Source organism: Hirundo rustica, chromosome 2 (genome assembly GCF_015227805.2).
Source record: "Hirundo rustica isolate bHirRus1 chromosome 2, bHirRus1.pri.v3, whole genome shotgun sequence".
In the NCBI taxonomy this organism is placed as follows: Eukaryota; Metazoa; Chordata; class Aves; order Passeriformes; family Hirundinidae; genus Hirundo; species Hirundo rustica.
In genome coordinates this window covers 41,233,860-41,247,321 of record NC_053451.1, presented here as the reverse complement: position 1 = coordinate 41,247,321, position 13,462 = coordinate 41,233,860, and the positions used below count along the sequence as shown (strand labels likewise).

At 38.1% G+C, this 13,462-nt stretch overlaps 1 protein-coding gene across 1 annotated transcript in view; it reads right to left on the bottom strand.

Moving 5' to 3' along the window:
• Nucleotides 1-4,315: 4,315 nt before the first annotated feature.
• CEP126 (centrosomal protein 126) overlaps nt 4,316-13,462 on the bottom strand; it is a 38,234-nt gene continuing 29,087 nt past the window's right edge. The window contains exons 7-11 of the mRNA XM_040055226.1: nt 11,095-11,219; nt 10,719-10,806; nt 9,985-10,188; nt 7,498-7,561; nt 4,316-4,425 (exon numbers count right to left, since the gene is read on the bottom strand). Coding sequence (XP_039911160.1) covers nt 4,425; nt 7,498-7,561; nt 9,985-10,188; nt 10,719-10,806; nt 11,095-11,219 — 482 coding nt within the window. The 3' untranslated portion in view covers nt 4,316-4,424. The remainder of the gene's footprint in view (nt 4,426-7,497; nt 7,562-9,984; nt 10,189-10,718; nt 10,807-11,094; nt 11,220-13,462) is intronic.

The following is a 13,462-nucleotide window of genomic DNA, read 5'->3' as shown; positions in this document are numbered from 1 at the left end:
TGCTTAATGGCACAACACTTCAATGATCATTCAATAACAGACAGTAGTCCATTCTACTGGCATTTTTCCCTAACTGCAGGATGGCACAACCTTCAAGAGGTTCAGCACTTCTTAGAGCCTCATTATGGTACAAGTAAGAAGATTAAAAAAAAAAAAAAAAAAAAAAAGCACTGCTGAAAATTAAATAAAAAGCATAGGAAAGTGGTCTTTCCTCTTCCGTTCCTTTCCCTTCCCTTCCCTTCCCTTCCCTTCCCTTCCCTTCCCTTCCCTTCCCTTCCCTTCCCTTCCCTTCCCTTCCCTATTTAAAAAATTTTCTTTCTTCTTTCCTTTTTTCTTTCCATCTTTTTATCTTTTTTGTTTGTCTGAAAGAGCATAAACTACTGGATACAGACTAAATAAAAATGTTAAACAATTGCTTCCTCCTCAAAAAAAGAACAAAATTAATATATACAATAATAGAAACTTTATATGTAGATTCATCGCCCACAGACATGTCACCCTGGATCACTGCCACCATTGTTGCTGGTTTGGGATTTATATTCAATACTGAAGGAATTGTGTGCCTATGATTTGAAGTACAATTCCAAAAATATTGTAGTCATCTCTAGTTATAGGGGGTCAAATTCAGTTTGGGTGAATTCTTTCTTATAAAAGCAATAGTATTACAGCAAGAATCATTATGAGCCAGATGATTATGAATATTACGACGAGGATGAAGAAGGGATATGACACCTGTCTACTTGATGAAGCAGATGTGTTCTAGTGTATTTGGTGAGAAGTAAGTCTGGTCATTCCCACACACCACCAGCCATGTTTCAGATGGCACTCTGCCTGTGGGTTTCTGGTTTCTTTTGTACTGTGCATTGTCATTCCCGTTGTGTCTGCAGAATTTGACAGTATCAATCAGGTTCTCCTCTCAGCTTTACCAAAGATGCTGCCACACAACTCAAGACTTGTATATATTGGCCTAACACAGGCAAATGCATATTTTGAAGTAGCCCTTTGGTCTCAAATGCTTTGGTGCACCCTCCTAGCATCCTGTGGTTGCATAGCACAGTAGTGTTCACTGCTGCAATTTTACATACATGCTGTCTGCCCTCAAACGCTGTCGTAAGGCTTTACTTGTGCCTGTTTTGGCTGCAAAACAGAGCATTCAGAATGCTTGAAACATCATTTGCAGGTGTCAGTTGTGGTTCTGCAAAGGCCTTCCGCCTTCACAGAGCTGTAGTTCTTTCAGCTTGTGAATCTGGTAGCTAAAGAAAATACTCTTTCCCCCCATGAAAGCAAATTGACCAGGAGTAGTGGCTGGAGGAGGAGGGTCTCTGACTTCTCACAATCCCCCTCTTCCCACCCATTACTGCTGCAGCTCTTACCACCACCAAGATCTTATCAGTGAGCATAGGCAAGGAGCCTGCTGTCTAATGACTCTGGCTGGAAAAAAGTTCCAGAAGAGAAAGGAGAACCAGAGTCTCGTTCAGAACTCCTGGGCTGCTGCGGCAGCTCCAGCTGCAGCCCAGACAATCTCTGTCTTGCAGCCTGACCCTGTCAGTGTGACAGCGTGTTAATTTGGTCTATACTGTGTTTCATTTTTATATTGGGGTTTGTAATGTTTTCTTCCCAGTTCCTCTTGGAAACTGTATCACGTGGTCTGTCCGTGCTCAGCAGTGCCCATCCCCCACACTGGAATGTAACCCAACTCTGTTCCACTCCCACTTTATCCCTGATTGGGAAGTGGCTTGCCCCTGCCTCTGGGCCCTTCCCGCTGGGAAAAAGCCCTGGGATGGGCGGGGCCTCAGGCTCTCCAGCATTGGCGGGGACAAGGAAGGAGCTAAGTATGAGCTCTGGCCGGCGGGGGCAGGACCCCAGAATAAAGCCGTGATATCCCCCCAGAGAGAGAGAAGGCTCTGTGCTTTTTGCCATCAGCGGTCGTCTGGGTCTCTCAAAAGAACCACCACATGTCAGCACTGAGGACTTGTCACAGTCCCCATGAGTCTGTAGCTGCACCTATCCCTCACATCCACTGCCATGCCTGTCACTTCTGCCTCCAAGGCCAATAGCAGGCCTAAGGTACATTGGCTTCTGCCTGCCTAAAGCCTAGCTGCAGGTGCTGGAGTGGATGTGGCTATTGGCTGTGGTGCCCTCCCAGATACTGAGGTAGACAATTTTCTTCCAGGCAGCACTGGAGGCTGCCACAGAGGTGATGGAGGAATGGTGAACCCTGGTAGGGGTGCTTTCACACCTTGTAAAGCCCTGATGGGGCATAAAGGTTGTGTTAACATGAGACTGTTTCTTCTAAGCCTGGCTTTCTCCTGACCACATCTATGCTTGGGAGGCTGCTTGTCAATGACACCCTCATGAGACTCTGCTCTGGCTTTTCACAACTGCTCAGAATCCAGCTGCTGCCCCTGGGCCCATTCTCTTAGTGCACATGCCTGATGCCCAAGGGTCACCCTGTTTTTTACCTAAACAAAAATTATACTTCTCTAAGGTCATAAGACCCAAAGTGACCTCAGAAACAAGGTTATTACCTTTGAGTTGAAGCCTAAATCAAGAAACTAATTTGAAATTATTTTCCTGGATATGTAAATGCAGGCACCTGCTTTTGAAAGAAGGTCTTCATGTAATTGAGGAAGTTGACTCATGGGTTTTACTTTTGGCTCCTAAACTGATTAACAAGAGTAGAAACCTGGTTAAGCTGCTGCTTTGGCTTGCTGACTAGCCACTACTATGGCCTCTGGTATTTGGATTATTTGTTTCCCCTCTCTTAATCTCTGTGGGGAAACCTTCCCCCACTATTTAAATTTGAAATCCTCACCACACTGGAATGTCACAGGGAACTGCTGACAAACAGAGATGTAAGGGCTCAGTATTTCAGGGCAAGCCAATTTTGAGTTCCAATTCAAAATGCTCCTTGTTAATTTGTTTTGTGCCTTTTGCTGGGAATTCTGCGTTTATTTGAGCACCAACAACCAAGTATGTACTAACACACATCAAAATCCTTTAGGCATGTGGACCGCAGCTATTGTTTCCCTTTTCTGGCAGAACTGTCAGAACAAATGGCAACATTGTTCATAAGAAACCAAGTTTCTACAATTTTGATGTTTAAATACAGTTTATCTTAACAGGCTCCTGACTGAAGCCAGCCCCTTTAAGCCAGAGTTTTCCTCCAAAGATGTTGTAATGCCTAGCTAGAGGAGAAAGGTTATTTATTATTCATTCTTCAAAATATTTCCTTGAAAAAAAAAAAATTCAATCTTTTCCTAAACTCCTTTGTAAAATTTAAGCTGATATGTAGTTCACCACAGTCTTGGCTGACACAATGCACCAGCAGGTAGCTCTAAATCCTGATAAACTGTCCATTGTTATGATGGGCACATTTTCCTCTTTTTTCTTACAGGCTGCTTCCTTCCTAAACAGTGCTAGCACTTTTTAAAGACAATAATATGATGATCTTGGTATGATGCGGAACAACAAATGATCATTTAAGAGCTTCTTTCGGGAAGATGCATTCCATTTATAGAATACCAGTGTCTAAATGGGCAGACATGTTCCTGTGGTTGCACTGTTACGGCACTGAGTCCACTCCTGAAATAAGGCTCTGCCAAGCTTCCACACACTTTGTTTCAAAGGCTCGCAGTAACACTGTGTGGGAATGAGGCACAGCTTTGGTGGAAGTAAGGGAGTGCTTAATCCCCCAGACAAACCCTACAATTGTTATTGTGTAGGTATGAACAGAAAATCGGGCATCTAATGTGGAGTTACAAATTGAGAGATTTTATAAGTTGTTTTTATTGCTTCTTGCAGCTAATTACAGCTTAAATTTGTTGACTGATTCTGCTCATTTTAAAGTAAAAGAGACATGGAGGCGGCACTGGGTACTTGGTTTAGTGTTAAAAACAGCAGTTGTCAGGTTGAACTCAATGATCTTCCAACTGAAATGATTCTGTGATTTTATGATTCTGTGAGTGCTTATCTACTTTTTGTTTAAACAGCAGAGGAAGGGAAAAAGAAGAAGTTAAAAAGTCACCATTTCTTAGCAATTAACTAACTTCACAGCTTCAGGTTTCATGCTGGTTAACAAAGCACCTTTAATCCAGAACTGTCATAACAATTGAGATGGGTTTTTTAAAATTTGTTTTACAATAAAGTGCAGAATAAAATAGATTTAGTTATCCTAAAAATGCTTATTAGCCAATTGACATTCATTATTTGAGTTTCTGCTTTCTTCTTAATTTTGTTGCTAATTTTGTAGTGTCAAACAGTATACACACTGCATATAAAGTACGTAAAACCACAAGATCTTGTAGCAGATAATGTCAGTGTTTCCTGTACAATTGCAGTGGGTTGCCAGCTGGAGGTACTCTGGTACTGCTGTGAGGCTATTGCAGGGCTCACCCAAGGGGAGGACATGCATTGCTGAATACTCTATAATAAAACAGAAAACAATGAGATATGCATGTATATAACCAGAAATGTGATTATGTATAACATTCAAGAAACATCATTTGATGGTATCATGTGGTCTGTTTTCTTTTGATAAACAGCTGCATACCTTCCTCTGGATTTAGAGGTTGGTATTACAGAGTACAATGTCTTTCACAGAAATTACTGAGTAAATATCCATATTTTATTTGGGTGCTCTGAAACAAGGAGAGCTGAAACAGGTTGCTTTCATGGTGAAGTAAAAATTTAAAACCCCATTATTTCTCCTAGCAGAATTGGTGAAATCTCATTCATCTGTACTTTTTCTGCAGCTGTGTACTTGTATGACAGTTCATTATTATTATCGAGAAGGATTCCAAACCAGTGGCTGAGATTTGAAAGTATATCTATAGCTGGACACCTGTTTCAATGTGTAAATATATACTTGTAGTGAAAGAAGGGTCTTAAATGTCCATCAGAGAACTTACAGTTTCAGAGACTGGACAGCCTGAGCAATATCCAGTGTTTATATCTTATTCATGAAATAAAAATCTTGTAGATGAATTAGTGGGAGAAAGCTTTGTCACAGACCAGTCTGCCAAGAAAGAATTCTGTCTACTGAAATCCAGAGAAATGCATGGGTAGGAGGACAGCTTTGTTTCCTTTTTTTTTTTTTTATGTAAGACAGACCATGAAGGACCAGAGAAAAAGCCCCCAAAAATGCATTATTAAAACACACTTAGATCCAATAAGGGCAACTGTGCAGAAAAAAAGCAAAATTTACAAGTTGTTTAGCTGTAAACAATTAAATGTATAAGATAGGAGGCAGAAGAAAGGAAGTTGACATTCCAAGTCACACCTATTGCTGAGATTCACAAGAAGAAAGGCATTGATGCATTGTGGTCTTTTCATAGACCCACTTCCAAACCAGGCAATCATTTTGAATTTAGGAGCTGGGATGCTTCCTGGGGTGTTTTGGTCTCAAATTCAGAAAGTTGCAAAAGCTTTATGAATAAAGAATATTTTCTTTAACATCTTTGGTAACAGCTTATCCAGTAAAGTATATGCAGTATGTGAAGCAGATGATCTTGAGAGTGATCACACAGCATGTACAGGACCACCAGGGTATCAGGCCCAGCCAGTGTGGGTTTAAGAAAGGCAGGTCCTCTTTGACTGACCTGATCTCCTTCTATGGCCAGGTGACCCAGTTAGAGGATTCAGGAAAGGCTGTGCGTATTCTTTATCTGGACTTCAGTAAAGTCTTTGGCAGTTTACCACAGCAGTCTCCTGGAAAACTGGCAGCTTATGGTGTGAATGGATGCACTCCTCAAGGAGTAAAAAACTGTCTAGTTGGCTGAGTCCAGAAGGTGTTGGTGCTTGGAGTTACATCCAGCTGGCACCCGGTCACAAGTGGGTTTCCCAAGGGCTCAGTGCTGGGACCAGCTCTTTATGACTGATCTGGATGAGGGGATGAATACACCCTCAGTCACTTTGTAGCTTACATGAACCAAGTTGGGTGGGAGCGTTGATCTGCTGGTAGTTCTGCAGGGCAATCTGGAAAGGCCGGATTGATGGGTCAAGGCCAATTGTATGAGGTTCAACAGGGACAGGTGCTGGCTCCTGCCCTTGGTTCACAGCAACCCCAGGCAGTGCTACAGGCTGGGGAAAAGTGGCTAGAAAACTGCGCGGTGGAAAAGACCCCAGGAAGTGCTGGTGAGCAGCAGCTGAACATGATCCAGCTGTGCCCAAGTGGCCAAGAAGGCCGATGGCATCCTGGCCTGGGTCAGCCGTGGTGTGGCCAGCAGGAGCAGGGCAGTGACCGTCCCCCTGCCCTGGGCACTGCTGAGGCCACACCTCAAATCCTGTGTTCAGGTCTGGGCCCCTCACTGCAAGAAAGACATTGAGGGGCTGCAGCGTGTCCAGAGAAGGGCAGCGGAGCTGGGGAAGGGTCTGGAGCACAAGTGCTGTGAGGAGCAGCTGAGGGAGCTGGGGGTTTGTAGCCTCGAGAAAAGGAGGCTCAGGGGAGACCTTTTTGATCTCTACAACTGCCTGAAAGGAGAGTGTAGCCAGGTGGGAGTTGGTCTCTGCTCCCAGGTACCAAGTGACAAGAGAAGAGAAACAGGCTCCAATTGCATCAGGGGAGGTTTAGATTGGATATTAGGATGATTTTCGTAATGGAAAAGGTTGTCAGTCCTTGAAACATGCTCCACAGGGTAGTGTTGGTGTCCAAATCCCTGGAGGTATTTAAAAGATGTGTAGACAGATGCAGCACTTAAAGATGTGGGCTAGGAATGGACTGGTCAATGCTGGGTCAATGGTTGGACTTGATAATCTGAGAGAACTTTTTCAACCAAAACAATTGTATGATTCTATGTTTTTAAGTATATGTTCATATCTATAATTTTTTCTTCAGTGTAAATTTATAGTACAGAAGACTGATGAAACAGAATTATAAATACTAACTTCTTTGTCATACACTGGAACTTTTAAAAAGTAAATCTTGTACTTCAGACATTCATATCCTATTCATTTCTTTACATTCCAGGTATCATAGTTTGTTTCCAACTGACAAGCTCTAGAATATATGAAACAAAATACAGATACCTATTGAAGAAAGGTAATACCTGTTACTTGTAGAAAATGGTATATCTTCAGATAAAAGTAGGAATTCATTGCATTAACAATTATTTTATGTAGTGCCATGCAAAATTATCCTTTTTCTCTCTATGTTGTTAAGAAACCACAAATTATTCATGATTTATATATACTTCAAATGGACCCTGATAAGTTACTGTTCCTTAAAAGTTTTTGGAACTTCCTGGACTTCACAAGTGTCTTCAGATCCCAAAATGAAAATTAAGCCAGAGGATGAGGCAGTCTGATATGAACTGTTAAAGCCTGTTTACAGTAATATAAAACTCATGTTTGTTGGGGCTTTTTTTACATAAACATAAAATAGGCCAAGCCAGCCGGACAGACTGATATCAGTATTTCCAATTATACTTTTACAATAAAATAAGCCATAAGGCTAGTTTGTGGAATTTAAAGCTGAAAACATTTAAATTAAATACTTACTAAGGGTTATTTATCTGCAAAACATGTGAAGCAAATGGGTTTCTGGTAATGGCTTTTTGAACATCTGAAAAAAAGCATGAAAGTATATAATGAATATTATATAAACAAAATACTTCAATAAAAATAAGATTCACAGTCATATATTCAACTCAAAACTTTCTGAAGATTGTGAAAATGTAATTTAATAGCACTGGTTTGATTTCCCCCACCAACAGCTGCTGAAGTATAGGCCATACCTCTATTTTTAAAATTTGCATCTAAGTAATATATGAATAAAAAATTTAGTATCAATAAAGACATCTAAAGCTAGAGAAAGGAATGCCATCTTCTCTGTGGCAACAAACATTCTGGATGTAGATTGACTAGTGATTGACTGCTATTCACTAAGAAGACCAATATAAAGCTACATCGTTTTTAATTTTGGTAATGTGAAAACAAAACCAAAAGAAAGGGTGCAGAAAGCTAACAGTTTAGAAAAACAATGTACTTCTATGACATGTAAATACCTACAAAACTTACTTACATGTAAGTCTATCTGTAAAATTTCCTAGCTTCCTATTACCAATTTTAAACCCCAAATATTTAGGCAAGCTAATCAAATTTCTGAGATACATACATACGTATATGTATTATGCTAACTTTCACAGTTAATTCATTTGCAATCTGCCAACTCCTATGATTCTTTCACTGTTTCTTCCATATTGCTATATAATTTTCTTAGTCTTCCTCTTCACACTTTGAAAACTTCAGGGTTTTTGCTCCCAGTTCTTTAGCTGAATTTACCTTTCCCTTCTTTGTCGTTTCTCTGTTACTTATACAGAAATTTAGTTTTATATGCTCATATTTCTCTTTTCATGTCTACCACCTTAACCTCAGCACATTATACTGAAACACTTCTCTGGCAAAAAATGTATTTTTTCATTCCCATTTGCTTGGAAGCAATAACCACTGGTTATGATAAACTGAAATTCAGAACTACTGTTTGACAGAGCAAGAATTGTAAGCTATAGCTGTAGAAAGTTTCTAAACAATTGCAAAGATATGTTGTTCTGCTGTTACAGTTTATAGGAAACTGAAGCCTTTTTCCTCAAAGTCAGACTATTCACCATGTAATGAAGAAATATACAGATAGTGAGCAGAAGTTTAACAAGCCCTGATTTAGTTTGATTCCGGTCAATAAGGGTGTAAACTTGGGTTACCTGACCATGAAATGGTGCAGTCAAGAAGGAATAGTAGTGGAATAGTAAAGTGAAATCAATGGACTTTAAGAAAGCATACTCTAATTAAATCAAATAGTTGACATGTAAAATTTTATATTAAAATAGTCCAAGAAAAATATAAAATTCAGGAGAGCTGACAATTCCATGTAGAGCGTAAATGGAAAGCAGTTATTCAAAGCAAACCAGTGAAGAGACTAAGTCATAAGGTCCCTACTAATTTCAAGTACAGGATGGAGCACAAAAAATACTGAAACTCCCAGACTAATATGAAGTTTTAATGGCAGACCTGTATGATCCCATCAGTCAAAGCAAATTCTAAAGTAGCAAGAGACTCAAGAAGTACGTTTGTTCTTCAAGTGTAATAGTTACCATAGGATGACTAATGAAAGTGTTAGGAAATTAATCACTGGGGAAAACAAAACAAAAACAAAAGCAAACCAAAACCAAAACAAAACAAAACAAAAAAAACCCAGAAAACAAACAAACAAACAAAAACCCCCAAACAAACCAAGAACAAGTACAGACTTTTCCCCCACATTCTTCAGCAAAAAGAAGCTGTGATTGGGGAGTTCATATAAAGAGCACTAGTACAAAGCAGGTAAGAAATCCACCTAGCTTAAAGGAAGAACAAGTAAGAGAACACTTAGCTAAGTCTAACATTTTTTTAAATGGTTGTACAAGTAATATTCACTTAAACATTTAGAATTATCTGCAGCAATGTCAGAACTCATTACTTCTAGCCTTTCAGAATTCATGGAGAAGAGGAACATTCTAAAATATTAGAAGTAAGAAAATGAAAAGCCATTCATTATAAAGGGCTACATTTTCAAAACTATACGAAGGGCTACATTTTCAAAACTATATAGAAGGCAATAATCGCAAAAAAATTAAGATGGTTAAGCTTTGGAACAGATTTCCAAGTGAGTCTGATGCACCTGATGCACCCTGAAGAAACACTTTGGACAAACATCTCTTACAAACAACATCTACAGTTAGGCTGAGACAGTTTCTGAAGGTATCCCGAAGGCACCCATCACATATAGAGTTGTTTTTTCCCAAGGCAAAGTCACCATTTTTTAAAAGTAATTTCATTGACTTAAAGAAGGGTTTCCTGATTTTGATACACTGTTTGCTATTCAGTAAATAACAACAACAATAGGAAATATTTCTATTACAAGATTCCTGGTTTTAATCCAAAAATCTATGGCAACAAAATAAAAAGTTATTTAATCAGTTGATGTAGTAGTCTATTTAGTATCCAACTTACTTTGTAGCTTTTGATTCAGACAATCCAGAGACTGGAAAATCTTCTGTTCTTCTACAGAAAGGCTGCCTGGACATGGAGCCCTTTTAAGCAGTGAGGACTGGCTGGCTGGTTCCACACGATCCATGGCTGCCAGGATTTTGCCCTCTGCAATTGGTGTACTTGCTAGTTTTTCTGCTGCTAGAAATTGAACAGTGCTTTCTGAAACTGAAGAGATTACAAGGGGAAACTTCAACTGAGAAGGGCTCATTTGAATAAACATTTAAATAAACTGCTTGTTTTCATGACCATATGTCTGTCAAACAGACAAAATTAATGTTAGAAGAAGAAAAATGTGCCAAAATTAAGAAACATAAAATGTTATAAAAATGAAATAATTAAGAACACTAATGCATCTTACAAATGGCACCAGTGCAAGTCCTAATGAGTTTGGAAATATGTAATGATGGCAAGCAATACCTGTCCACATCATACAGTTATATGTGACACATACAGCTAAAAACAAACAGGAATGGAATGAAAATTGAATATATGTTGTAATGCATTTATAAAACGATTAATACCATGCTTTATGATGCTATATCTTAAATTTACAGGAAAAAAACTGCTGTAGAGAATTATCATTTCTTACTTAGAAGCACTGATGCCAAAAGACACAAGTCATGTTACACAGTGGGTATATTCTGTCATTCTACTTTATGTATAACAAAGAACTGAAGTGTGTTGTGTTACTGTACCTTCCTCAGATTTAGCGATGTTTTTCATCTTTTGTACTGGATCAAATGCAGACTGAATGGGACTCAGCTGGACAGCACATAATGAATTCTATCAAAAATATTGTAAGAGTATTTTAAGTATAATTTAAGGTAACTATACTAACTTCTGAACATGATTTATTTATTATTTCTTATTGGCCTGTGTTTTCAAGTGAAAAAAACATTACTGTACACAAATATAGAGATATATTCTAGTTGGTTTTATTCTTTTCATTAGCAGTGACAGCAAGCTGACTAAACACATTTATTAAAAATCATATGACAATGACAATTCCTGAAACTCCTTCCATTTCGAAGATAAATAACATTTTAAATTTTTATAGTATTTTATATTAACCTGTGCATGATGAGCAGGCTTCCATATTTTAGAGTCGACACTTTGTCGTCTGCATTCTGAAAAAGCTCGGTGTTTATTTTCATACTTGTCAAAAACCTGATTTTGTCTTGTAAAAGGAACACCACCTTAAATGACATGCAGACAAAAGTAAACCAAAAATGTGTAAACAACATGACATAGTAGTAGCAAAACTAATAATGGTGAGTAAATATCTCTGTCCACATGTAGATATTTACACCTGATCTCCTTAAATTGTCTTGGATGCGGACATAAGCAGCTTAAGTGAAGACCCATGTTGACTCACAGATAATAAAGATGGTCTGTACAGAGATACAAGGTGGTCCTACCAGATAAAAAGGAGAATGAAAGGTGAACTGTGATAAGTATGATAAGTAATGTTTTAGAAAATAAATTGCATTTAGAAAATAATCCTAAAGTCTAACTGTCCAACACAATGAATCACTTTTGAGAAATTATTGTATCAATATGTTGTTTCAACTTTCATGAAGATTACATAGCAGTGAGCAGAAAACAAGTAGTATTTCACAAAGTTTATTTGAATCGCAAAATTACAGAATGGTAGAGGTGGAAAGGGACCTTCTGAGGCCCCCACTCAAGCAGGGTCACATGGAGCTCATTGCCCAGGAGCATGCTCAAATGGCTTTTAAGTGACTCCAAGGATGGAGACTCAAGAAAGTCTCTGGACAATTTATGCCAGTGCTCAGTCACTCTCACAATAATAATAATAAAAATAAAGTTTCCTGAAGTTCAGAGGGAAATTTCTGTGTTTCAGTTTGTACCCACTGCTCAGGTACTTTCGGTGGGTGCCACTGAAGACAGCTTGGCTCCATCCTCTTTGCAGCTTCCTTCAAGGTACTTATAGACATTGGTAAGATTCCCAAAGGCCTTCTCTTTTCCAGGCTGAATACTCCAAGCTCTCTCAGCCTTTCCTCATAGGAAAGGTGCTCCAGTCCTTTTAATCATCTTTGTGGCTCCTCCGTTACCCTCTCTAGCATGTCCATGTCTCTCTTGTACTGAGGAGCCCAGAACTGAACACAGTATTCCAGATGTGCCTCACATGTGTTGTGAGGTTTAAAAGTCATGGATTGAAACCTTATTTCTATAGTTTGGCATTTTTTAGTTAATCTTATTAATTCATACATCTTTGTGCTAATTTTTAAAAGGCAGTATTGCTGTGCAGCATTTTTTCTCAGCCAGAGAGAAATCTAATCTAGACACTGTACCTCAAATTTATCTCAGTTTTTTCTGGTGTAGCAATACATTTTCAAAATTGAAGCATCAAGCTTCCAAATTAAAATAATGTTCTTAATTAAACTTTCATGCATACAAACTGGAGATGCAAATTAATATTTTCATGTGCAACTCAGGAATCTACATACCAAGGAGATACTATATTCTTATTTGCAAACACAGTTACTAGATTTGTAAATTGAGTTACTTGATTTAAACTTGGGAAGACAAATTATCTATTTATGTACACAATATTTACATGTGTAGTTTAATTGTAGTTCTTAATTTGACCAAGTGTTGCTTTACTGATTCTAACACAATTTTATTTCTTTTCTGGTTATTACAGTGACATTAAAGCGGAATTCTTATCACTCATAGAAAAAGAAAAGAATTGATCCTAGAAACATATTTGAAACTTGTCATCTGGCTGCTGCCAACAATAGTAGCATGGGATACACTAGCTTTGAAATGTTGCCATTTAGTTATATGCAAATTATTGTAACACAATACATGATGCTGAATAGCACCTGAAAATGAAAGTAAATGTGATCATGTTACATTGAATATGAGAGAAAATTTAAAAAAAAAAAAAAGGAAAAGGAAAAATACGACCCGCCTTGGTATATTAGTAATTGCATAATGTTTTTTCTGAAAAAAAAAAAAAAAATAGAATTCAAAGTTGCTCTATATGTATGCATAAATAATTAATTTAATTAATTTGCAAGACTAGGTTAATGCCAGGGAGAAGATTCCCTTGAGATATATAAGACAAATAATCAATAGTATCTTTAAAGGAATAAGATACTGAGCAGTCTACTGCTGTTTAACTGTAAGCATGTTAATTAGCCTTATATTTGTCACAGGCTAAAGATTAAACACATTTTTAAAGCCTTTACTGACTGAACAAGAAAGGTGTTAAATATTCTAATATCCAGCTACAATAATATGCTATAATATGTGTCAGGTAGAAAACAACTTGAAGCCTGGAAGCCAAATTAAATTAAGATCCTCATGGACAATTGTATTCATCTTGTTCTCACCTTCTGTACATTTGGCAAAGCATTACAACAGATCACATTTTCTACAATGTCTTCACAGACATCGTGAAACTCTACAG